Source organism: Pristis pectinata, chromosome 6 (genome assembly GCF_009764475.1).
Source record: "Pristis pectinata isolate sPriPec2 chromosome 6, sPriPec2.1.pri, whole genome shotgun sequence".
NCBI classification, from domain to species: domain Eukaryota; kingdom Metazoa; phylum Chordata; class Chondrichthyes; order Rhinopristiformes; family Pristidae; genus Pristis; species Pristis pectinata.
The window spans coordinates 115,479,918-115,507,738 of NC_067410.1; the positions used below are offsets into that span (position 1 = coordinate 115,479,918).

Here is a 27,821-nt window from a genome sequence, read left to right on the forward strand (position 1 = left end):
GGATCTAGGAGTCCTTGTTCATCAGTCACTGAAAGTGAATGAGCAAGTGCAGCAGGCAGTGATGAAGGCTAATGGAATGTTGGCCTGTATTACAAGGGGAATTGAGTACAAAAGCAAAGAGATTCTTTTGCATTTGTACAGGGCCGTGGTGAGACCACTCCTGGAGTATTGTGTACAGTTTTGGTCTCCAGGGTTAAGGAAGGATATCCTGGCTATAGAGGGCGTGCAGCGTAGGTTTACGAGGTTAATTCCGGGGATGTCGGGACTGTCTTGTGCTAAGAGGTTGGAGAGACTGGGATTGTACACGCTGGAATTGAGAAGATTGAGAGGGGATCTGATTGAAACATAGAGGATTATTAAGGGATTGGACGAGATAGAGACAGGAAATATGTTCCAGATGTTGGGGAAGTCCAGGACCAGGGGGCCATTTAGGACAGAGGTGAGGAAAAACTTCTTCTCCCAGAGGGTTGTGAATTTGTGGAATGCACTGCCTGAGAGGGCAGTGGAGGCCAATTCTCTGGGCACTTTCAAGACAGAGCTAGATAGGTTTCTTATAGATAGGGGAATCAAGGGATATGGGGACAAGGCAGGAACAGGAAGGCGGATTGTTGAGGATCAGCCATGATCTCAAAATGGCAGTGCAGACTCGAAGGGCTGCATGGTCTACTTCTGCTCCTATTGTCTATTGTTCAGACACTAGGTATACATGGAAAGGATGTAAAGACACATGTTAGACTATTGTTTATTGACTACAGCTCTGCCTTCAATACAACAATTCCAAGCAAGCTTGTCACCAAACTCCGAGACCTAGGACTCAACACCTCCCTCTGTAACTGGATCCTTGACTTTCTAACAAACAGACCGCAATCAGTGAGGATAGGCAGCAATAACTCCGGCACGATTATTCTCAACACTGGTGCCCCACAAGGCCGTGTCCTCAGCCCTCTACTCTACTCCCTATACACTCACGACTGCGTGGCCAAATTCTGCTCTAACTCCATCTACAAGTTTGCAGATAATACCACCGTCATAGGCCGTATCTCAAACAGCGATGAGTCGGAGTACATGAAGGATATAGAGAGCTTAGTGGAATGGTGTCATGACAACAACCTTTCCCTCAATGTCAACAAAACAAAAGAGCTGGTCATTGACTTCAGGAAAGAGGGCGGTGTACATTCACCCGTCTACATCAATGGTGCTGAGGTCGAGAGGGTTGACAGCTTCAAGTTCCTGGGAGTGAACGTCACCAACAGCCTGTCCTGGTCAAATCACGTAGATGCCACAGCCAAGAAAGCTCACCAGTGCCTCTACTTCCTCAGGAGGCTAAAGAAATTTGGTTTGTCCCCTTTGACTCTCACCAACTTTTACCGATGCACCACAGAAAGCATCCTATCTGGATGTATCATGGCTTGGTACGACAACTGCTCTGCCCAAGAAGCTGCAGAGAGTTGTGGACACAGCCAGCGCATTACGGACACCAGCCTCCCCTCCTTGGACTCTGTCTTTACTTCTCACTGTCTTGGTGTAGCAACCAGCATAATCAAAGACCCCATGTACTCTGGACATTCTCTCTTCTCTTCTCTTCCATCCGGTAGAAGATACAGGAGCCTGAGGGCAACGTGCCACCAGACTTAAGGACAGCTTTTACCCCACTGTGATAAGACTATTGAACAGTTCCCTTATACAATGAGATGGACTATGACCTCACGTCACTTGTTGTGACCTTGCACCTTATTGCACTGCACTTTCTCTGTAGCTCTGACACATTGTACTGTTACTGTTTTTACCTGTACTACATCAACGCACTTTGTACTAACTCAACGTAACTGCACTTTGTAATGGATTGACCTGTATGATCGGTTTGTAAGACAAGCTTCTCACTGTACCTCGGTACAAGTGTCAATAATAAACCAATACCAATACCAATAAACTGGATTCGAAATTGGCTGTGTGGGAGAAGACAGTGAGTGGTAGTGGATGATTGTTTCTCAGACTGGAGACCTGTGATTGGTGGTGTGCCTCAGGGATCTGTGCTGGGGCCATTGTTGTTTGTTGTCTATATCAGTGATCTAGATGATAATGTGGTAAATTGGATCAGCAAGTTTGCTGATGACACTAAGATTGGAGGCATAGTGGACAGCGAGGAAGGCTTTCAAAGGGATCTGAACCAACTGGAAAAATGGGCCAGAAAATGGCAGAAATGAATTTAAAGCAGACAAGTGTGAGGTGTTGCATTTTGGAAGGACAAATCGAGGTAGGACATACACAGTAAATAGGGCACTAAGGAGTGCGGAGGAACAAAAGGATCTGGGAGTTCAGATACATAATTCCCTGAAAGTGGCGTCACAGGTAGACAGGGTTGTAAAAAAGGCTTTTGGCATCCTGGCATTTATAAATCAAAGTATTGAGTATAGGAGTTGGGATGTTATGGTGAGGTTGTATAAGACATTGGTGAGGCCAAATTTGGAGTATTGTGTGCAGTTCTGGTCACCTAACTGTAGGAAGGATATCAGTAAGATTGAAAGAGTGCAGAGGAGATTTACTAGAATGTTGCCGGGTCTTCAGGAGTTGAGGGAAAGATTGAACAGGTTAGGACTTTATTGCTTGGAGTGCAGAAGAATGAGGGGAGATTTGATAGAGGTTTACAAAATTATGAGAGGTATAGACAGAGTTAATGTGAGTAGGTTCTTTCCACCTAGATTAGGAGAGGTAAGTATGAGAGGACCTGGCTTCAGGGTGAAAGGGGAAAAGTTTAGGGGGAACTTCTTCACTCAGAGAGTGGTGGGAGTGTTGAACGGGCTGCCATCTGATGTAGTAAATGTGTGCTCACTCTTAAGTTTTAAGAATAAATTGGATAGATACATGAATGGGAGAGGTCTGGAGGGTTATGGACTGGGTGCAGGTCAGTGGGACAAGCAGAATAGCATTTTGGGACAGACTAGAAGGGTGGAATGGCCTGCTTATTGTGCTGTAGTGTTCTATGTTCTACCTATTTCCTCAGACCAGCACTGCACGACTCTGGATCCTCCCGTTTCCATTTCTGTTTGTATGTGGGGAGGAGGAGCACAGCTTGGTGGTCTGATTTACCAAAGTGAGGGGGAGGGGTGGCTCAGAAGGCATCTTTGATGGTTGTATAGCTATGGTCAAGGGTGTTAGGGCCCCTGGTGGGACAGGAGACGTGCTGGTAGTACTTTGATAACACAGTCCCAGAAGACTGGAGAATAGCCAATGTTGTTCCTTTATTTAAGAAATGAAACAGGGATAATCCAGGGAATTAATAGGCCAGTGGGCCTCACATCAGGGGTAGGGAATCTATTGGAGATGATTCTTACATAGGATTGATGTGTATTTGGAAAGGCACGGTCTGATTAGGGACATTCAGCATGGCTTTGTGTGAGACAGGTCATGCCTTACAAACTTGATTAATCTTTTTGAGGAGGTGATGAAGATGATTGATGAGGGTAGGACAGTGGATGTTATCTACATGGATTTTAGTAAGGATTTGACAAGGCCCCTCATGGTGGGCTGATCCAGATGATTAAGATGCATGGGATCCCTGGTGACTTGGTAGTTTGGATTAAGAATTGGCTTGGCCATTGAAAACAGAGGGTAGTGGTGGAGGAGTGTTTTTGTGACTTGCGGTCTGTGACCAGTGGTGTTCCACAGGGATCAGTGCTGGGATCTCATTTATAGATATGATTTGGACAAAAATGTAGGTGGGCTGATTAGTAAGTTTGCATGTGACACAAAAGTTAATGGAATTGTGGATAGTGAAGAAGGTTGTCAAAGAATACAGATCAGTTGGAGCTAATTGGCAAATGGTTTTCAATTCTGACAAGTGCAAGTGTTGCAGTTTGGGAAGTCAAACCAGGGTAGGACTCATATGGGAAATGGTTGGGCCCTGGGGTGTGTTGTGGAACAGAGGGATCTAGGAGTACAGGTACGTAGTTCACTGAAAGTGCCGTCACAGGTAGACAGGTTGGTGAAGAAGGTGTTTGGCACTCTGGCCTTCATCAGTCAGGGCACTGGGTATAGGAATTGGGACATTATGTTGTTGTTGTAAAAGATGTTGGTGAGACCACATTTGGAGTACTGTGTACAGTTTTGGTCACACTGTTATAGAAAATACATCATTAAACTGGAAAGAGTGCAGGGAAGATTTACGAGGATGGTGCCAGGACTCGAGGAGCTATAGTGAGAGGTTGGGCAGGCTAGGACTTTATTCCTTGGAACGTGGGAGATTGAAGGGTGATCTTGTAGAGGTGTATAAAATCCTGCGGGGTATAGATAGGGTGAACACACAGTCTTTTTCCCAGAGAAGGGGAACTAAAAACTAAAGGGCATACATTTAAGGTGAGTGGTGAAAGATTTAAAAGCAACCTGAGGAGCAACTTCTTCAAGCAGAGGATGGTGCGTCTATGGAATGAGCTTTCAGAGGAAATGGTTGAGGCATGTGTAATAACAACATTTAAAAGACATTTGGATAAGTACATGGATAGGAGGGGTTTAGAGGGATATGGGCCAAACATGGGAAAATGGGACTAGCTTGGTGGGCACTGTGGTTGGCATGGATGAGTTGGGCCAAAGGGCCTGTTTTTCCATGCTGTATTACTCTGACTCTATTGGCAGAGAAATGGCAGATGGAATTTAATCTGGACAAGTAAGAGGTGTTGAACTTTTTGCAGGTCAACTGTAAGAGGAAAGTATACAGTAAATGGAAGGACCATTAATGTACAGAGGGATCTTGGGGTCCAAGTCCATAGCTCCTTGAAAGTGGCCACGTAAATAAATAGGGTGGTAAGAAAGGCATACAACATGCTTTTGTCTTCATCAGTCGGGGTATTAAGTATAAGAGTCAGGAAGTCACGTTACAGCTATATAAAACTTTGGTTGGACCACATTTGGAGTATTGTGTGCAGTTGTGGTCACACCATTACAGGAAGGATGTGGAGGCTTTTACAAGGATGTTGTCTGGGCAGTATTAGCTAGAAGAAGAGGTTGGACAAACTTGGATTGTTTCCTCTGGAGCGTTGGAGGTGCGTCGGAGGTTGAGGGGAGGCCTAATAGAAGTATAAACAGGGTAGGTTTTCTCCCGGGGTTAAAATGTAAAATACGAGAAGGCATCACTTTCAGGTGAGAGGGGGAAAGTCTAAAGGAGATTGTCAAGAGTATAAAAAGTGTAGGGAGGTGCTTAAACAGGAAATTAGGAATGCTGAGAGGGTTCATAAAAAATCACTAGCACACAGATTAAAGGTAAATCTGAAAAAGTTCTATAACCGCATTAAGGACAAAAGAATAATCAGGGAAAAAGTAGAGCTCATAATAGATCACAGGGACATTCTGTGCACTGGTATTCACAAAGGAAACAGACTTTGTAGTGGAGAATTCAGTGAAGGGGTAGGTGAAAGTCTAGTTCATGTCTCCATAAATAAAGAGGAGGTAATCTTATAATTGATACTCTAAATTTAGTCAAAAAGAAAAAGGAAGCATATAGGTTCATAGATTCCCTTAAGTCCAACTTGTCCATGATGACTATGATGCCAATCTAAACTAATCCATTTTCCTGCACAAGGTCCATATCCCTCGATTCCCTGTCTGTTCAAGTGCCTGTCTCAAAAAAATCCCATTTGCCTGCATGTGGCCCATATCCCTCCAAACCTATCCTGTCCATCAATGTGTCTAAATGTCTTTTAAATGTAATTGTACCCCCCTCTACCACTTCCTCTGGCAGCTTGTTCCACATACCCACCACCCTCTGTGTGAAAAAGTTTTCCCTCAGGTCCACTTTAAAACTTTCCCCCCTCATCTTAAACCTATGCCCGCTAGTTTTAGAGTCCCCTACAATGAGAAAAAGACTGTGATTATCTATCCTATCAATGTCCCTCATCATTTCATAAACCTTTATCAGGTCAGCCCTCTGCCTCCTTTGCGCCAGGAAAAATGGTCTTTTATTTTATGGATCAGCCTTCTATGTGCCATATTAAATGCCTTCTAGAAATCTGAATATACTACACCTATGGTTTACTGCTTTTCTGTCTTCCTTCCTTCTTGAAAAAGGGAGTCATGCTTTCAGTTTTCCAACCTGCTGATACCTTCTTGGACCTCAGTGAGTTTTGTAAAGCTTCTACCAATGGCTCCAACATCTCTGCAGCCACTTCCTTTAAGGCCATTGGGTGGAGGCTGTCGGGTCCTGGCAACTCGTCTGCATTTAATCCTGTTAGTTTTTCCACAGTCTCACTTCCTGGGGTGTCCCTGTTAGCTCCCTCTTCAAGCTAGTCAATCCTGCGGCATGTGCCGCAGATATAGTCATCCAGAATACAGGAACACCTCGGGATTCGCACTCTGCAGGTTGTTCAACAGTCCGATTGAGCTCCTTGCCAGACCTTTATGTTAAAAAAAACACCATTTTTTTAAAAAGGTAATCCAAGTTGAAAATAATTACTTTTGAATTAAACTCCTAGTTATCCCTCTTAATTAAAGAATACTAATCACACTACTAATCACCTTATTTTTATTTCAGTTTAAACTTACTAATAATGCAGTAGAAATCCTCACCTGGCCCTCCTTAGCTAATCAGCTTTGTATCACTTTCTGAAAATCACCTCCAAGTCTGCTCCTGGTCTCAGTACATTAGTTCACTCGCAGGTCAGTCCTCCTCCCTTCGCCAGCTGTAAGCCTCACTGCAGCTTCCAGTTTGTTGGGCTTGAGTTTGTTGCTAGGCTTGTAACTCTTGTATGAACCAAGGGCTGCTGGGAGGTGGGATTAACCTGAACTCCAGTTTGGGTCTGCATTATCACATTGGACAAAATGCTTTTCAACTGTAAATTACTTTTGATTCAATGATTGGAAATGGGCAGTGGGATTGGTGTGGACTTCATCTCTTTATGCTTAATGTTTAAGGGTTAGGTGTGGGATTCTGGTGTTACGACATGAAGAGGAAGCATTTACAATTTTGACTTTTGATTCTCCAGGTCTTGATTTAAGATACAACAATTTATCCAACTGTGGAGCGGAATTAATTGCAAAATTGCTTCTGGTAAGTGAATGGTTGCTATAGGATTAGTTCAGGTTTGATACACGGTCTGTGGAGCATGTGTAGCTGCGGGATTAGATTTTTTTATTGCTGTGGTAACAACTCAGCATCAAGATAGTTGAATGGCTCTGAAAGAAAATTTAAATATTATAGATGCCAGAAACCTGAAATAAAAGCAGAAACACTCAGTGGGTCAGGTAGCATCTGTGGAAAGAGACTTAACATTTCAGGTCCAAGAACTAAGAAAGAGAGAGAAAGCAAGTTAGTTTTCAGAAGGTAGAGGAGGCTCCCTGTGAATGTATATTGAATGATGTTAATGTGGAGATGTCTCTCCTGAATGTTGATATCATTAAACATTGACACTCAGATCTTCATCTCTCAGGAAACCAATACACTCAGCGATCTCAACCTGATGTGTAATGACATTGGCAGCAATGGAGCAGAGTGGCTTGCCAAAGCCTTACAGGTAAGTAGCTGAATCTCTTTCTCTCAGTTATAGATTTGGAAACGCTCTCATCCTGGCAGATTCTTAAATCTGAATGAGGGAAACTACAAAACCAAGGCGAGTGCATTGGCTGTTGTAGGTTGTAAAACTACATGAACAAGTATGGCAGTGGGCCAACAATGGCCAACTTTTAAACAATTTATTCATAAGGATGTGATTGCTCTGGAGAGGATCCAGAGGAATGGCAATAAATCCCCCTGACCTCTTGACCTGCATCCTAAGGTTTTGAAGGAGGTAGCTATGGAAATAATGGATTCAGTCTGGTCATCTTCCAAAATTCCAAATCTTGGGATTTATTGCCATTCAGTTCCATTAATTTCTCCAATATTAGTTTTTTTTACTAATGCTAATCAGCTTCTCATTTACTCTAATCCTATAGCCCTCTTCTTTTTCTGGTAGTTTTTTGATGTCTCCATCATGAAGAATTTTCTATGTGCTGAGAAAGTGAAAAGAATTCAATGTTCCATGAACCAGAGAAGTAAATTCCAGGGTGAAGTGAGAGTGACTGCCCTTAACATCAAGACAGCATGTGATTGAGTGTGACATCAAGGATCCCTGGAAGAGTTTAATCAGAACTCTTTAATCAGAATCAAATGAAACTCTGGAGTGGCTGGAGGCATGCTTTGCTCAAAGGAAGATTGTTGTTGATCATCCCAGCCCCAGGATATCACTGCAGGAGTTCCCCAGGGCAGTGCTTTAGGCACAACTATCTTCACCTGCTTCATCAATAACTTTCCTCAAATCATAATTTCTGCATTGAAGATGTTTAGTTTAATTCCATTCATAGTTTCTTGGACAATGAGGCAGGTGCACAGTTTCACGTAGACTTAGGCCCTTGTTATCTACCAGCATTACCACCACTGAGACTGTCACCATCAACAACATATCCCATTCGTTTTTGGTAATCAGTAACTCAACTGGACTGGCCATATAAAGACAAGGACTATAAGGGCAGATCAGAGGCTGGGTAACCTGTAGTGAGTGACTTAGAACATGGAATGTACAACAAACAGTACAACACAGGAGCCCATGAGGTCTGCACCAACCATGGATGCTAATTTAAACTCTTCATTTGCCTACACATGATCCATATCCCTCCATTCCCTGCCTGTTCATGTGCCTATCTAAATGCCTTTTAACCTTTGCTGTTGTATCTGCTTCCACCATTTCCCACAGCAGCACATTCCAGGCAACATAGACATAGAACACTACAGCAAAGTACAGGCCCTTCAGCCCACAATGTTGTGCTGACATGTTATCCTGCTCTAAGATCTATCTAACCCTTCCCTCCCACACAGCCCCCTATTTTTCTATCATTCATGAGTCTATCTAAGAGTCTCTTAAATGTTCCTAATGTTTCTGCCCCCACAACCTCTGCAGGCAGTGCGTTCCACGTACCCACCAATCTCTGTGTAAAAAAAAAACCCTGACATCCCCCATATACCTTCCTCCAATTACCTTAAAATTATGTCCCCTCATGTTAGCCATTATCACACTGGGAAAAAGCCTCTGACTGTCCACTTGATCTATGCCTCTTATCATCTTGTACACCTCTATCAAGTCTCCTCTCATCCTCCTTCTCTCCAAAGAGAAAAGCCCTAGGTTGCTTAACATATCATAAGACATGCTGTCCAATCCAGGCAACATCCTGGTAAATCTCCTCTTCACCCTCTCTAAAGCTTCCACATGCTTCCTATAATGAGGCGACCAGAACTGAACACAATACTCCAAGTGTGGTCTGACCAGAGATCTATAGAGCTGCAACATCACATCGTGGCTCTTGAACTCAATACCCGTATTAATGAAGGCCAACACTCCATACACCTTCTTAACAACCCTATCAACCTACGTGGTAACCTTGAGGGATCTATGGACCTGGACCCCAAGATGCCTCTGTTCCTCCATACTGCTAAGAGTCCTGCCATTAGCCTTGTATTCTGCCTTCAAATTCAATCTCCCGAAATGTATCACTTCGCACTTATCCAGGTTGAACTCCATCTGCCACTTCTCAGCCCAGATCTGCATTCTATTAATATCTTATTGTAATCCACGGCAACCTTCTATACTATCGACTACATCACCAACCTTTGTATCATCAGCAAACTTACTAGCCCACCCTTCCACATCCTCAACCAAGTCATTTATAAAAATCAAAAAGAGCAGGGGTCCCACACTGACCTCCAGGCAGCAAACGCTCCATCTACCACTACCTTCTGTTTTCTATGGGCGAGCCAATTCTGAATCCACACAGCCAAGTTTCCCTGGATCCCATGCCTCCTGATGTTCTGATTAAGCCTTCCATGAGGAACCTTATCAAACGCCTTAATAAAATCCATGTACACCACATCCACTGCTCTACCTTCATCAATGTGCTTTATCACATCCTCAAAGAATTCAGTCAGGCTCGTGAGACACAACCTGCCCCTCACAAAGCCATGCTGACTGTCCCTAATCAGCCCATGCTTCTCTAAATGCTCATAAATCCTGCCTCCAAGAATCTTCTCCAGTAATTTGCCCACCACTGAAGTAAGACTCACTGGTCTGTAATTTTCAGGGTCACCAGGATGTTGCCTGGGTTAGAGAATATTAACTATAAGGAGAGGTTGGACAAATTTGGATGCTTTTGTCCGGAATGTCAAAGGCTGCGGAGAGACTTGACAGAAGAATGTAAAATCTTGAGAGACATAGACAGAGTAGGTAATCAGAGTCTTATTCCCAGGATGGGAATGCTAAATATAGAGGGCATATGTTTAAGGTGAGAGGGGCAAAAGTTTAAAGAAGATTCACATGGCAAATTTTTGTTTTACACATAGAGTGAATGAATGTTCTTAAATAAAGGAACAACATTTGCCACCCTCCAATCATCTGGCACTACTCCTGTGGCCAGTGGGGACGCAAAGATCATTGCCAAAGGCACAGCAATCTCTTCCCTAGCTTCCCGTTATAACCTTGGATATATCCCATCTGGCCCCAGTGATTTATCTATCCTAATGTTTTTCAAAAGTTCCAGCACTTCCTCTTTCCTCACATTGACATGCCCTAGCGTATCAGTCTGTCATTCTCCATCCTCACAAACATCAAGGTCTCTCTCTCTGGTGAATACTGAAGCAAAGTATTCATTATGGACCTCCCCTACCTCTTCCGACTCCAGGCACATGTTTCCTATTTTATCCCTGATCGATCCTACCATCACTCTAGTCATCCTCTTATTCTTCACATACATGTGGAGCGCCTTGGGGTTTTGCTTGATCCTACTCGCCAAGGACTTCTCATGCCCCCTTCTAGTTCTCTTAAGTCCATTCTTAAGCTCCCTCCTGGCTACCTTGTAACTCTCCAGAGCCCTGTCTGATCCATGCTTTCTAAACCTCAGGTAAGCTTCTTTCTTCCTCTTGACAAGATACGCTACATTTCGTGTCAACAACGGTTCCTTCACTCTACCATCCTTACCCTGCCTCAATGGGACGAACCTATCCAGAGCCCCAAGCAAGTGTTCCTTAAACAACCTCCACATTTCTGCTGTGCACTTCCCCAAGAACATCTGTTCTCAACTTACGCTCCCAAGTTCCTGCCTAATAGCATCATAATTGTCCCTCCCCCAGTTAAATACTTTCCCATATCGTCTGCTCCTATCCCTCTCCAAGGCTATGGCCATGACCCAGTGAATGTCCCAGCTCTTATATTCTATGCCATGACCTATGAAGTGGCAACACTTTATCAACCTGTGTTGCCACTTTCAGGGAACAATCGTTTTGGACCCCAAGGTCTCTCTGTTCATAAGGATATAAGAAGTAGAAGCAGGAGTGGCACAGCAGTACCATGACAGTTGAGAGATTTAAATTCAAATAATTAGGTAATTAAGAAAAAACAATAAATAACATAGAAAACCTACAGCACAGTTCAGGATCTTCAGCCCACAAAGCTGTGCCGAACACATCCCTACCTTAGAAATTACAAGGCTTACCCATAGCCCTCCATTTTTCTCAGCTCCATGTACCTATCCAAAAGTCTCTTATAAGAGGATGTGACAAAGCACATTGATGAAGGTAGAGCAGTGGATGTGGTGTACATGGATTTTATTAAGGCATTTGATAAGGTTCCTCATGGAAGGCTTATTCAGAACATCAGGAGGCATGGGATCCAGGGAAACTTGGCTGTGTGGATTCAGAAATGGCTTGCCCATAGAAAACAGAGGGTGGTGGTAGATGGAGCATATTCTGCCTGGAGGTCGGTGACCAGTGGTGTTCTGCAGGGATCTGTTGTGGGACCCCTGCTCTTTGTGATTTTTAAAAATGACTTGGATGAGGATGTGGAAGGGTGGGTTAGTAAGTTTGCTGATGATACAGAAGTTGGTGGTGTTGTGGATAGTGTAAAAAGTTGCTGTAGATTACAACAGGATATTGATAGGATGCAGGGCTGGGCTGAGAAGTGGCAGATGGAGTTCAACCCGGATAAGTGTGAAGTGTTACACTTCGGGAGATCGAATTCAAAGGCAGAATACAAAGTTAATGGCAGGACTCTGAGCAGTGTGGAGGAACAGAAGGATCTTGGAGTCCACGTCCATAGATCCCTCAAGGTTGCCACGCAGGTCGATAGGGTTGTTAAGAAAGCGTATGGATTGTTGGCCTTCATTAGTTGGGGTATTGAGTTCAAGAGCCGCGAGGTGATGTTGCAGCTCTATAGAAATCTGGTCAGACCACACTTGGAGTATTGTGTTCCGTTCTGGTCGCCTCATTATAGAAATGATGTGGAAGGTTTAGAGAGGGTGCAGAGGAGATTTACCAGGATGTCACCTGGATTGGACAGCATGTCTTATGAGGATAGGTTGAGTGAGCTAGGGCTTTTCCCTTTGGAGAGAAGGAGGATGAGAGGTGACTTGATAGAGGTGTACAAGATGATAAGAGGCATAGATCGAGTGGACAGTCAGAGACTTTTTCTCAGGGCGACAATGGCTAACATGAGGGAACATAATTTTAAGGTGATTGGAAAGGGGATGTCGGGTAAATTTTTTACACAGAGCGGTGGAAGCGTGTATTGCACTGCCAGCAGAGGTTGTGGTGGCAGATACATTAGGGACTTTTAAGAGACTCTTAGATAGACACATGAATGATAGAAAAATAAGGGGCTATGTGGGAGGGAAGGGTTAGATAGATCTTAGAGCAGGATAACATGTCGGCACAACATTGTGAGCCAAAGGGCCTGTACTGTGCTGTAGTGTTCTATGTATGTATGTCTATGTAAAATTCCATAACGTCACTACCTCTGCGTGTAGAAATTGCTTTTCATTCATAGAATTACACTCATCAGTACATGGGTGTAACGGGCAGTGCGGGCTCGTTGGACCAGGAGGGCCTGTTACTGTGCTGTATAAATTAAGAAGTTCAAAAAGTTTTATATCCTGAGTGGCTGATCTCTTGGAGGCTGTGAATCCTGGGTTCTCTGTACTGCAGCCAGAGAAAACATTCTATCTATTCTGTCAAACACTTTATATGATTCAGTGAGATCACCTTTCTTTCTTCTAAAATCAGGGAAGTCTTGGTGTAGTCTGTTTAATCTCTTTTCATACAATAAACCTACCTTCCCAGAAATCGTCTGGTGAAACTGAAATGCACCAGATGCATTTGGTGATCTGATGATCTCTCTACCTTCCTTAGGTAGGGAGTTCAGACCTGTACAGAATATTCATGTTCTGTTCTTAACCAGGACTTTATATAACTGGAGAAAATCCTCTTGAAATAAAGACCAACATATGTATATAGACCATGTGCAGGAAGGTGGGATTAGTTTACATTGACATCATGGACAGCACAGATGTTATGGGCTGAAGGGCCTGTTCCTGTGCTGTACTGTTCTTTGTTCTATGGTTTTATTTTTCTAATTGCTCGCTCTACCTGCATGTCACCTTTTGTGCTTCATTTTGTCACGAACCAGCAACAAAAGAAACACACTGAGCATGATTCAGTGTTAAAAACTATTTTATTAATCACTACTTATGATAATACGTAAAATAAAAGTAAAAATGTTAGTATGTTAGAATTCAAAAATGTTAAACCTTGAACGTTAACCCCAAAACTAAACTCGTCGTGTGTGTGGGTGGCAAAGTCCAAAACTCCCAGTTCAGGAATGGTTCTTAAAGTTCAGTTCCGCAAGCCATAAGGTGAAACATGAGCAAGGGCTTCTTCAACAACCACCGTTGTCTGAAGATAAGACGTAGATGTAGAGAACATAGGGAGAGTAAATACGAAATCCAAATGTTCCACGATGGAACCCAAACAACACTTCAGTGTATACTCGGTAGTGACTTCCTCACCCCGAAAAGCATCCGAACTGTGGTCGTCCACACACAAATACCTGTTTCCTTCTACAGGTCAGCAACAAAGTGAACTCCACCGGATTACTTCCAACTTCCATACATGGATTTCAGTGGCAGACACAGTTATTGTTTCTCATTCATCGATAGAGAAAACTAGCAGGCTGGTGTCTCTCTCCCTTCTCTCTCTCTCTCTCTCTCCTTCTTCCTCTTCTAACTTCTTCAACAACGTCATTACGTCCTTTATCTTCTATTGACGTAAGCACGCCCCACACACACATACACACTCTCTATCTTAAAGGGACTTTCACTGAGTCCGTAACAGTATACAAAGACAGTTGGTTAGACCTAACTCTCTCAACCTTTCTGTACATGTCAATCCCTTAATCCGATGAATCAACATAGTGAAAGTTCTCTGTACTGTCTTCAGTGCAAGTCATGGAATAATATACAGGCAGGTGTGACCCTTGTGGAAGTGGTCACACTGCAAATGGGTTAGCTCTCGCTTGCTTGCCTCTGTGACTTGATTGCTATCTATACGGGTTGTTGGGGCATCCTGGACTAATGTAGAGAGTGTTGTGGGTAAGTCATGGTTAATTGGGGAGGGATAGGAGGAGGGCTTTCTCGTAAGAGGAAGTTGTCAGTAGAGATATGTATCGAGAATAACTGGGTGCACGATGCTGTGGGTAAGAAGGTTCCAGGGCAAATCAAAGATTAAATGCTGGAACCAATCTGCCACTCATGTCTGTCAGAGAACCTTTATCTGTAGTCACAGGACTATGAACTCATTGTGAAAATATCTGTTTACATAGCTGAACCGATCATTGAAGCATTTGAGGATGAATGGGAATAAAATTGGCAATAAAGGTGGAATGCATTTTGCGACAATGCTGCAGCTCAACAAAACACTGGAGTCTCTGGACCTTGGCGACTGTGATTTGGTGAGTGGGCCAAGAAAATTCAGTAACGTTCCCCCATGGTACAGGAGGAGGCCATTTGGGTCCATGGAGTTTTGCCAGCTCACAATCCCATTCTCCAGTAATTCTGGGTCCACCTGGTTCATTTGATTCCACATCTCATCATGTAGAACATGGAATACAGAACAGTACAGCACAGAAACAGGTCCTTCGGCCCATCATGTCTGCACCGGCCATGATGTCAGTCTAAATTAATCCCATCTGCCTGCACATGGTCTATATCCGTCTGTTCCCTGCCTGATCATGTGCCTGCCTAAATGCCTCTTAAACATTGCTGTCATATCTGCTTCCAACATCTCCCCTGGCAGTACGTTCCAGGCACCCACCACTCTCTGTGTAAAAGAAAACTTGCCTTGTACATCTTTAAATGTTCCTCCTTTCACCTTAAACCAATACTCTCTAGTATTTGATATCTCCACACTGGGAAAAAGGCTGACTATCTACCCGATCAATGCCTCTCATAATTTTATTTATATTTTTCTATCAGGTCTCTCTTCAACCTCCCATGTTCCAGAGAAAACAATCTAAGTTTGTCTAATCTCTTCCTACTGCTAATACACTCCAGTCCAGGCAACATCTTGGTGAACCTCTTCTGCACCTTCCCCAAAGCCTCCACATCCTTCCTATAGTGTATCACCAAAATGCATCACCTCACAGTTGTCCATATTAAACTCCATTTGCCATTTCTTTGCCCACATCTATGTCCGGCTGTGTCCTTTGACGACCTTCTTCACTTATCCACAACTCCACCAAATTTTGTGGCATCTACAAACTTACTAATCAGCCCACTAGATTTTTATCCAAATCATATATATCACAAACAACAGAAGATGTCCCAGCAATGATCCATGTGGAACACCACTATTCACAGGCCTCCAGTCAGAGAAACACCTCTCCACCACTACCCTCTATAGCCAAGCCTTGAACTTGGTTTATGTTCTTTGAATTCATTTGCATTTATCCAGGATAATGTCCTTTTTGTGCTGAAGAACTGAAGGTTTCTGCTTTCTGTCTTTTCAGGGAATTCAAAGTCTGATTGGATTAGCAACAGTTCTAAACCATAACAAATCGCTCAAAGCCATCAATGTTGGGCGACCTTTGGTTTATACCCTACAGGTATGACGTAGACTCATTCAAAGGAACTTTAAATTTAATCAGAGCTTAAATATCTGAACCTCTGTTCCTAAAGTGTCAACAAATTCTCCAAATTTTACACATTATTGATTCATGTACAAAGAGCGCTATCTGGTGTACTTATTCTGCCATAACCACATGCAATATTTCTTCAGTTGGTGTTCTAATCTCAGGTCCCCTTGGCAACAGTTTGTTTCTCAAAGAGTCTAGCTGATTTTCTTTGTTGAAGTGTTTTTTTTCATTTTTCTCTTTCATCCCTTTCCGTACATGCACCATCAAAGTGTCTCCACTCTCAGTCCCGATGCAGGGTTTCGACCCTAAACATCGACAATTCCTTCTACAGATTCTGCTTGACCCACTGCATTCCTCCTGCAGATTGTTTGTTGCATCAAAGTATTTCTGTTATGAGCCCTGATCTTTGTCATTTTAACTCATTCCAGTAAATCTGCATGACATCCTTTCAGGCCAATATCTCCTTCTTATAGCAATAGAGTCATAGAGTTATACATCATGGATACAGGCCCTTCAACCCAACTTGTCCATGCCAACCAAGATGTTTATCCGAGCTAGTCCCATTTGCCTGCATTTGACCCATATCCCTTTGAAACTTTTCTGTCCATATTACCTGTCCAAATGTCTTTTAAACATTGTAATTGTAAGGAGTGATACTCAGAATTGCTCGCAGTGCTTCAGGCATGGTTCTAGGAAGTATCGGGAATAATCCAGGCTCGGAGGAGCAGGTGCAGGAGGATGGGGGTGATAACTTTTCTTGGTATTGTACCACAGATCTCTTAACAGTCTGTAGGAGAGAGAAGAGCAGGTATGTAGGCATCTAGGAACAGAAGCAGACATTTCAATTCTTCAAGCCTGCTCTGTCATTCAACATGATGGTGGCTGATTATCAAAGTTCAGTACCCTGCTCCAGCTTCCTTCCCATATCCCTTGATTCCTTTATCCTTAGAAAAATATTCAACTCCTTGAACGTATTTAATAATTTGGCTTCAAATGCTTTCTGTAGTAGAGAACGCCACAGGTTCACCATTCTCTATGACCCCTGATCCTGGCCCTTCTTCCTGCACCTAATCTGTCCTGTCCAGTTAGAGTTCTATAGGCTTCTGTGAAATCCCCTATCATGTTTCTAAACTCTCGGGAATACGTCTAATTCACCCAGTCTCTCTTTATACATCAATCCTGCCATCCCATGAATCAGTCCACTGAACTCCCTCCACAGCAAGAACATATTTCCTCAGATAAGGAGACCAAAACTGCACACTACCCAAGGTGCAGTGTCATCAAGGCTCCATACAATTGAAGCTTTACATCCCTAGTGTACAATTTGCTTTCTTAATCGCCTGCTGCATGTTTACCCACACAAAGACACCAGGTCTTGTTGTACCTCCCCCTTTCCCAATCCATTGCCTTTCAGATAAACTACCTTCCAGTTATTGCCATTGAAGTGGATAACCTCACATTTATCCCCATTATATCATTTTTGCCATAAATCTGCCCACTCCCTCAACCTATCCAAATTGGTATTGGTTTATTGATATTGGTTTATTATTGTCACTTGTACCCAGGTACAGTGAAAAACTTGTCTTGCATGCCGTTCATACAGATCAATTCATTACACAGTGCATTGAGGTAGTACAGGGTAAAAACAATAACAGAATACAGTGTCACAGCTACAGTGCATTGCAGGTAGACAATAAGGTGCAAGGTCAAACAAGGTAGATTGTGAGGTCAAGAGTCCATCTCATCATATAAGGGAACCGTTCAATAGTCTTATCACAGTGGGATAGAAGCTGTCCTTGAGCCTGGTGGTATGTGCCCTCAGGCTCCTGTATCTTCTGCATGATGGGAGAGGAGAGAAGAGAGAATGATTATGCTGGCTGCTTCACCAAGGCAGAGAGAGGTATAGACAAGAGTCCATGGATGGGAGGCTGATTTCTGTGACATGCTGAGCTGTGTCCACAACTCTCTGCAGTTTCTTGCAGTCCTGGGCAGAGCAGTTGCCATACCAAGGCGTGATGCATCCAGATAGGATGCTTTCTATGGTTCATTGATAAAAGTTGGTGAGTGTCAAAGGGGACATGCCAAATTTCTTTAGCCTCCTGAGGAAGTAGAGTGCTGGTGAACTTTCTTGGCTGCGGTGTCTATGTCGTTGGACCAGAACAGGCTATTGGTGATGTTCTCTCCAAGGAACTTGAAGCTCTCAACCTGCTTGACCTCAGCACCATTGATGTAGACAGGTTCATGTACACTGCTCCCTTTCCTGAAATCAATGACCAGCTCTTTTGTTTTGCTGACATTGAGGGAAAGATTGTTGTCATGATACTATGTTACTAAGCTCCCTATCTCCTTCCTGTACTCCAACTAATCATTATTTGAGACACGACCTACTACAGTGGTATCATCTGCAAACTTGTAGATGGAGTTAGAGCAGAATCTGGCCTCGCAGTCATGAGTATATAGGGAGTAGAGTAGAGGGCTGAGGATGCAGCCTTGTGGGGCACCAGTGTTGAGAATAATCGTGCTGGAGGTGTTGCTGCCTATCCTCACTGATTGCGGTCTGTTAGTCAGAAAGTCAAGGATCCAGTTGCAGAGGGAGGGGTTGAGTCCCAGGTCTCAGAGTTTAGTGATGAGTTTGCTTGGGTTTATAGTATCGAAGGCGGAGCTGTAGTCAATAAACAGTAGTCTGACTTAGGTGTCCAGATGGTCCAGAGATGTGTAGACAGTAGGTAAATTGCAGTGGGTCGAGGTTGTCTGGGAGGCTGGAGTTAATGTGTGCCATGACCAGCTTCTCGAAGCACTTCATGATGGTGGATGTCAGAGCCACCGGTCGGTAGTCATTAAGGCACGTTACCTTGTTTTTCTTAGGTACTGGGATGATAGTGGTCTTCTTAAAACAGGTGAGAACCTCAGATTGAAGTAGGGAGGGGTTAAATATGTCTGCAAATACCCCCGCCAGCTGATCAGCACAAAATCTGAGCACGTGGCCAGGGATGCCATCCGGGCCAGATGCCTTACTGGGGTTCACTCTGCAGAAGACTGATCTTACGTCCTTGATGGTGACCACCGATTCAGTTGCATTGGAGGCTGTCAGGGTGGGTGGTGACAATCCACTCCCCTTTTGTTCAATGCGTGCATAGAATGCGTTAAGCTCATCAGGAAGGGATGCACTGTTGTTGACTTTGCTGCCCGACTTCATTGTGTAGCCTGTTATAGCGTGTGAGCCCTGCCACAACTGACACTGGTCTGGGACTCTGTTTTGAACCAGTATTGTCTCTTGGCATTCCTGATAGCTTTATGGAGGTTGTATCTCAATTTTTTGTAAATGTCAGGGTCACCTGATTGGAATGCAGCAGTCCTCGACTTCAGTAAGATAAGATATCTTTATTAGTCACATGTATATCGAAAGAAACAGTGAAATACATCTTTTGCGTAGAGTGTTCTGGGGGCAGCCCATAAGTGTCGCCACACCTCCCGTGCCAAAATAGCATGCCCACAACTTCCTAACCTGTACGTCTTTAGAATGTGGGAGGAAACCTCAGCACCCGGAGGAAACCCACACAGACATGGGGAGAACGTGCAAACAGACAGTGGCCGGAATTGAACCTGGGTCACTGGCGCTGTAATAGTGTTACACAAACCTCTACACTACACCTCCAGGAGTGGATCTTCTGGTTCATCCATGGTTTCCAGTTTGGGAACACCCAGATTGTCCTCTTTAGTACACAGTCTTCAACACACTTGCTGATAAAGTCCATGATGGTGGTGACATACTTATCAAGGCTGGCAGCTGAGTCTTTGAACATGGACCAGTCCACTGACTCAAAGCAGTCATATACAAGCTCATATATTTCCTCAGACCAGCACTGCATGACTCTCTGTACTGGATCCTCCTGTTTCAGTTTCTGTTTGTATGCAGGGAGGAGAACAGCCTGGTGGTCAGATTTACCAAAGTGAGGGTGAGGGGTAGCTTGGAAGGCATCTTTGATGGTTGCATAGCAATGGTCAAGGGTGTTAGGGCCCCTGTTGGGACAGGAGACGTGCTGGTAGTACTTTGGTAACGCACTCTTGAGGTTGGCCTGGTTGAAGACACCTGCAATAATGAAGAGGGCCTCAGGGTATCCTGTCTCAAAGTTGTTGATCACAGAGTATAGTTCATTGAGAACTATACAAATTAAACTAGAGCTTCTCTCATCTCCTCAAGGCTTTCTGTCCTACACAGCTTGGAGATAATTCCATCATCCAACCATGAATAGTTGTGGTCCCAGCACTACCCCAGTGGTATCCCACTAGTCACTGCCTGGCAACTGGAAAAAGTCCTGTTTATTTCTATTTTTTGTTCCCTGCTACCCAACCGGTTGTCTATCTATATCAGCACCTTGCCTCTAGTCCCGTGTGCTTTAATTTTGCTTGCTAATGTAGGATCTTATTGAAAGCTTTCTGAAAATTCAAATACACCATATCCACTGGTGCTTCCTATCTCTCTCCCTTTCACAAGTCTCGTCTATTCACATACCTAAAGTCCCTCATCTCCAGAGTTTTGGTAAACCTCGTCTGTAGCATTTCCAAAGCTTTCACATCTTTGCTAAAGTATGGAAACTAGAACTACATACAATTGTTTTAAGTAAATGCAGTTACAGTGGTTTAAGGGAAGAATTGTGTAAACTGTGAAAACAGATTACAAATTTAATAAAAAATTAAAGATTAAAAAGAGGAATATAGAGAAATGGTAGATTCTAAATAATCTGGATCAGTCTTGAGAGTAGAAGACTAAAACATTCCAATCATAATAGATAATCAGGGAGGAACTTAAAACAGTTTGTGTCACTAGAGAAAAACCACAAGACAAACTAATTGCAAAAACATTAGGTGTTGGGGGAACTCTGTCAACCATCCTTTCACCCTCTACAGATGCTGCTTGACCCACTAAGTTCCTCCAGCAGCTTGCTTTTTGCTCCACATTCTGGCATCCACAGTCTCTGGTGTCTCAGACAAACCAATAGGACTAACTAAAAACAATAAATGCTGGAAACACTAAGCAGGTAAGGCAGCATCTATGGAAAGAGAAAATGAGTCAACGTTTCAGGTTGAAAACTCTCTTTCCACAGATGCTGCCTGGCCTGCTGAGTGTTTCCAGCATTTTCTTTATCTCAGAATTCCACCACATACAGTTTTTTTTTACACCCCCTAAGGGTTGTATACACACACACTAAGGGGGTGCAATCAATGTCCTTGAATATGTTTAAGTTAGAGGTAAATAACTACTTGATAATCAAGGAGTTAAAGGATCATCATGAGGATGCAGATTTGAGGTTACAGTCAGATCAGCCAAGATCATATTAAATTATGGAGAATACTCAGGGGTCAAATGACCTACCTCTCCTCCTAATTCATATATTTGTGTGCTTCCTGAGTGACTGGGTATTCCAAGGAGCCTTCTTCCTTTCTCTCCATTTGTTTACTATCTACCTTGGGTATGGGCCTTGCCTAGATGATGCCTCAATGTGCTCTGACTACTCTCTTCCTTCTCCTGCCCTCCTCCTCTACCAGTCTTTGATCAGTGTGATACTCGACATGTTTTGCAACAGCTGTTCCTTTTGACACACTGAACTGACAATAATCCTGATTTGCTCGGTGGCTAAATAACTGGACAACCTGATCAAAGTGTCATGTGAATGGGGTGTTGATTGACACCTTATTTAATTTTTCGTAAGTGTTTAAGCTAAGTGGGATTTTTGTAAAAGTTTGCAGCACCAAGGTATGAAAGAGCAATGTGTAAGGAGAGATTGAATTCCAAGATGCAATCACAAGAAAGGTGTGCCAGCGTCTTTACTTTCTTAGATGGTTAAGTAGGTTTGGCATGTCACCGAACACTCTAACAAATTTCTACAGATGTTCTTTTAAAGTATGCTGACTGGTTGCATCATGGTCTGGTACAGCAATTCGAATGCACAGGAACGTAAGAAGCTGCAGAGAGCTATGGACTCTGCCCAATACATCACGAGCACATCCCTCCCCACCATTGGTAGTATCAACAGGAAGCACTGCCTCGAGAAGGCAACATCCATCATCAAAGATCCCCACCATCTGGGCCATGCCATCTTCTCACAACTACCATCGAGCAGAAGTCCCACACCACCAGGTTCAAGAACAGCTACTTCCCTTCAACCATTCAGTTCTTAAACCAACTGGCCAACCCTAATCACTACCTCAGTAGAGCAACACTGTGACCACTTTGCACTATAATGGACTTTTATTTTGTTCTAATTGTGTTCTTTCTTGTGTAATTTGTATAATTTATGTTTATGTTTTTCTTGTGAATGTTGTGCATCTGATGCTGTGTGCCAGTGATGCTGTTGCACGTTGTGCACCTGTGCATACATGTACTTGTGCATATGACAATAAACTCGACTTTGACCATTAATGTTAGTGAATTTTTGACCAGATATATTAATGAACAGAAGAATTCCTAGCCCAATCTGATAATCTTTGCTAGAGTTGTACTGTATTCACTTTATCAGAGAAATTCATAGCAGCATCATTCATTGGTCTTGAGCATCTTTATTGTATGTTTACTCTATCGCATTGCTTGCCTTTAGGAAGAGATGACTGTGCACATGGCTAACATGCTTCAAGTCAACCAATCCCTACAGGAGCTGCACTTAACGAAAATGGGAATGAAAGACTTTGGTGTTCAGCAACTTTGTGAACAACTAGTTAAAAACAAGACTCTCCGGTTCCTTGATCTCCGCTGGTAATGGACGTACTATTACATTTTCTGTCTGACATGGCTGGCTGAATGGCTTGTCCTCTTTTCCATGTTTTTCTGTGATTCAGTATTGTCTGATGGCAGAGAAATGAAGAACTACTGCTCCAATTAAAGCTATAAAAATCTTGTTGTACCTCCCCCTTTCCCAATCCATTGCCATTCAGATAATCTCCCTTCCTGTTATTGCCAAAGTGGATAACCTCACATTTATCCTCATTATGCCGTATTTGCCATGTATCTGCCTACTCCCACCACCCATCCAAATTAAACTAGAGCTTTTCTCATCTCCTCAGGGCTTTCCATGTACGAGAGAAAAGAGTGACAGAGCTTCACTAACAAAAGTGAAAACAGCAAATGCTACAAACACTCTGCAGGTCAGGCAGCACCTGTGAAAGGACCAAAAACATTCTGTTTCCACAAATGTTGTCTGATATGCTCAGTATTTCCAGCATTTCCTGTTTTTATTTTCGATTCCCAGCATCTGCAGGTTTTTTGTTGAGTCTTCCCACTCACTTGCTTTCAACACCTGAAATATACAACTTACTCACTGATACATCATCAGAAGCATTTAAACTTCAGAAGAAGACTTGCAGATAACATTCATGCTACACACGTGCCAGGGAATGAGCATCTGCCACAGCAGAGGGACTAACCACCTACCCATGATATTCATAGAGTCACACAGCATGGAAACATTTTGGCCACCACGTCCACACAGACCAGTGGGCACCCATCTGTATTAATCTCGTCTTCCAACACTTGGCCCGCAGCTTTCAATGCTTGGTGTTTCCAGAGCTCTTCTTAAATGCTCAGCAAAAAACAGAATGCTGGAAGAACTCAGTGGGATGCAGGGTCTCAACCCGAAACATTGACTCACGCCTATTTCCCTCACCTTTGCAGATTGACCCACTGAGTTCTTCCAGCGTCTGTGGTCTCCTCTTCATATTTCTTAAATGCTGTCAGTAACTCAGGCAGTGCATTCCAGGTACTCATCACTCTCTGGGTGAAAAAGGTACCCCTCAGATTCCTTCTTAATCTCTTACCCCTTATCCCAAATCTATGTGCTCTAGTTTTATTCACCTTTACTAAGGGGAAAAGTTTCCAGCAGTCTACCCTATCTCATCTCCTCATAATTTTATATATCTCGGTCGTGCCCCCTCTAATCTCCTCCGCTCTAGGGAGAACAGACCCAGCCTCTCAAGTCTCATAGACCATAGAACATAGAAAAAATACAGCCCAATTCAGGCCCTTCGGCCCACAAAGCTGTGCCGAACATGTCCCTACCTTAGAAATTACTAGGCTTACCTATAGCGCTCCATTTTTCTCAGCTTCATGTACCGATCCAACAGTCTCTTAAAAGACCCTATCGTATCTGCCTCCACCACCATTGCTGGCAGCCCATTCCACACACTCACTACTCTCTGAGTAAAAAACGTACCCCTGACATCTCCTCTGTACCTACTCCCCAGCACCTTAAACCTATGTCCTCTTGTGGCCACCATTTCAGCCCTGGGGAAAAGCCTCTGACTATCTACCCGATCAATACCTCTCATCATCTTATACACCTCTATCAGGTCCCCCTCATCCTCTGTCTCTCCAAGGAGAAAAGGCTGAGTTCCCTCAACCTACTTTCATAAGGCATGCTCCGCAGTCCAGGCAGCATCCTTGTAAATCTCCTCTGCACCCTTTCTATGGCTTCCACATCCTTCCTGTAGTGAGGCGACCAGAACTGAGCACAGTACTCCAAGTGGGGTCTGACCAGGGACCTATATAGCTGCAACAATACCTCTCGTCTCCTAAATTCAATTCCCTGATTGATGAAGGACAATACACCATATGCCTTCTTAACCACAGAGTCAACCTGCGCAACCGTTTTGAGTGTCCTATGGACTCGGACCCCAAGATCCCTCTGATCCTCCACACTGCCAAGAGTCCTACCATTAATACTATATTCCGCCAACATATTTGACCTACCAAAATGAACCACTTCACACTTATCTGGGTTGAACTGCATCTGCCACTTCTCAGCCCAAATTTGCATCCTATCTATGTCCCTCTGTAACCTCTGACAGCCCTCCAAACTATCCACAACACCCCCAACCTTTGTGTCATCTGCAAACTTACTAACCCATCCCTCCACTTCCTCATCCAGGTCATTTATAAAATTCACAAAGAGCAAGGGTCCCAGTACAGATCCCTGAGGTACACCACTGGTCACCGACCTCCACTCAGAATACAACCCTTCAACAACCACTCTTTGCCTTCTGTGGGCCAGCCAGTTCTGGATCCACACTGCAATGTCCCCTTGGATCCCATGCCTCCTTACTTTCTCAATAAGCCTTTCATGGGGTACCTTATCAAATGCCTTGCTGAAATCCATATACACTACATCTACTGCTCTCCCTTCATCAATGTGTTTAGTCACATCCTCAAAAAATTCAATCAGACTCGTAAGGCAGGACCTGCCCTTGACAAAGCCATGCTGACTATTCCTAATCATATTATACCTCTCCAAATGTTCATAAATCCTGCCTCTCAGTATCTTCTCCATTAGCTTACCAACCACTGAGGTAAGACTCACTGGTCTATAATTTCCTGGGCTATCCCTACTCCCTTTTTTGAATAAGGGAACAACACCTGCAACCCTCCAATCTTCTGGAACCTCTCCTGTCTCCATCAACAATGCAAAGATCATCGTCAGAGGCTCCGCAATCTCTTCCCTCACTTCCCACAGCAGCCTGGGGTACATCTCATCCACTCCCGGCGACTTATCCAACTTGATGCTTCCCAAAAGTTTCAGCACCTCCTCTTTCCTAATATCTAAATGCTCAAGCTTTTCAGCCCGCTGCAAGTCCCCACTATAATCCCCCAGATCTTTTTCCGTAGTGAATACTGACGTAAAGTATTCAGTAAGTACCTCCGCTATTTCTTCCAGATCCATACACACTTTCCCACTGCCGCACTTGATAGGCCCTATTCTTTCGCATCTTATCCTCTTGCTCTTCACATACTTGTAGAATGCCTTCAGGTTTTCCTTAATCCTGCCCGCCAAGGCCTTCTCACGCCCCCTTCTGGCTCTCCTAATCTCCTTCGTAAGCTCCTTCCTATTAGCCTTATACTCTTCCAGATTTCTAACATTACCTAGCTCTCTGTACCTTTTGTAAGCTTTTCTTTTCCTTTTGACTAGATTGATTATAGCCTTTGTACACCACGGTTCCTGTATCCTCTCATGACTCCCCTGTCTCATTGGAACATGCCTGTGCAGAACTCCACACAAATATCCCCTGAATATTTGCCACATATCTTCCGTACTTTTCCCTGAGAACATCTGTTCCCAATTTAATCTTCCAATTTCCTGCCTGAGAGCCTCATAATTCCCTTTACTCCAAGTAAACGCCTTTCTAGTCTGTCTGTTCCTATCTCTCTCCAGTGCTAACGTAAAGGAGATAGAATTATGATCACTATCACCAAAATGTTCACCCACTGAGAGATCTGACACCTGACCAGGTTCATTTCCCAATAGCAAATCAAGCACAGCCTCTCCTCTTGTAGGCCTATCTACATATTGTGTCAAGAATCCTTCCTGAACACACTTAACAAACTCCACCCCATCGAAACCCCTCACTGTCTGGAGCTGCCAATCAATGTTTGGGAAATTAAGATCCCCCATCAAAACAACTCTGTTATTCTCACACCTTTCTAGGATCTGCTTCCCTATCTGCTCCTCGATATCCCTGTTACTATTGGGCGGCCTATAAAAAACACCCAGTAAAGTTATCGACCCCTTCCTGTTCCTAACCTCCACCCACAGAGACTCCATAGACAGTCCCTCTACGATGTCCACCTTTTCCGCAGCCGTGACACTATCTCTGATCAACAGTGCCACTCCCCCACCTCTTTTGCCTCCCTCCTTGTCCTTTCTGAAACATCTAAAACCCGGCACTTGAAACAACCATTCTAGTCCCTGAGACATCGAAGTCTCCGTAATGGCCACCACATCATAGCTCCAAGTATTGATCCAAGCTCTAAGCTCATCCGCCTTGTTCACAATACTCCTTGCGTTAAAATAGACACATCTCAAACCTGTCTGAGCACGTCTCTTCACCTGCCTATCGTACCTACTACTAGCTTTCTCTATTTGAGAGCCAAACACCTCTTCCCCCGTCTCTCCAGTTTGGATCCCACCCCCCCATCAATTCAACTCTTCTCAAACTCCATCCCAGGCAACATCCTGGTGAATCTCCTCTGTACCGTTTCCAGCACGATCATTCTCTTTTTTATTGTGTGGCAACCAAAACTGCATGCACTACTCCAGCTGTAACCTAACTAATATTTTATAAAATTGTACCATATCCTCCTTGCTCTTGTGTTTAATGACCCAACTAATGAAAGCCAATATCCCATCTGTTTTCTTAACCATGTTATCTACCTGCACTGTCACTTTCAAGGATCTTTGGACTTGCTTGCCAAGGTCCCTTTGTCCTCAATACTCCCTAGGACCCTGGAGTACCTGATGGAAATACACATGTTCATGGTGCATGGCCTAGCCTCCTTAGAACATAGAACAGTATAGCATAGGAACAGGCCCTTTGGCCCACTATGTTGTGCCGAATTAATTAACCTAACAAAAGCCTAACTAAACTAGTCCCTTCTGCCTACACAAGTCCATATCCTTCCATTCTCTGCATATTCATGTGCCTGTCTAAGAGCCACTTTAACACTTCTACTGTATTTGACTCCACTACTAACCCTAGCAACACATTCCAGACACCCACCACACTCTGTGTAAAAAAAAACTTGCCCTGCACGTTTCTTTTAAACTTAACCCCTCTCAACTTAAATGCATGCCCTCTGGTATTAGACATTTCAACCCTGGGAAAAAGATACCCCCCAGTACTCCCAAAGTCAATCCCATTTTAGTGCTTCTCACATTTTATCAGGATTAAACTTAATAAATGTGAGTTTATCACATGGGCGGCATAGTAGCGTAGTGGTTAGCGCGACGCTATTACAGCGCCAGCGATTGGGGTTCAATTCCCATCGCTGTCTGTATGGAGTTTGTACGTTCTCCCGCGTCTGCATGGGTT

The 27,821-nt window shown here is 43.7% G+C and overlaps 1 protein-coding gene across 1 annotated transcript in view; it reads left to right on the forward strand.

The window, feature by feature from the left end:
- The window catches only part of lrrc34 (leucine rich repeat containing 34), an 87,997-nt gene that overhangs the window by 45,575 nt on the left and 14,601 nt on the right, over positions 1 to 27,821 (forward strand). The window contains exons 4-8 of the mRNA XM_052018960.1: positions 6,972 to 7,036; positions 7,416 to 7,499; positions 14,658 to 14,786; positions 15,843 to 15,938; positions 22,565 to 22,719. Of these exons, the coding sequence (XP_051874920.1) occupies positions 6,972 to 7,036; positions 7,416 to 7,499; positions 14,658 to 14,786; positions 15,843 to 15,938; positions 22,565 to 22,719 (529 nt within the window). The remainder of the gene's footprint in view (positions 1 to 6,971; positions 7,037 to 7,415; positions 7,500 to 14,657; positions 14,787 to 15,842; positions 15,939 to 22,564; positions 22,720 to 27,821) is intronic.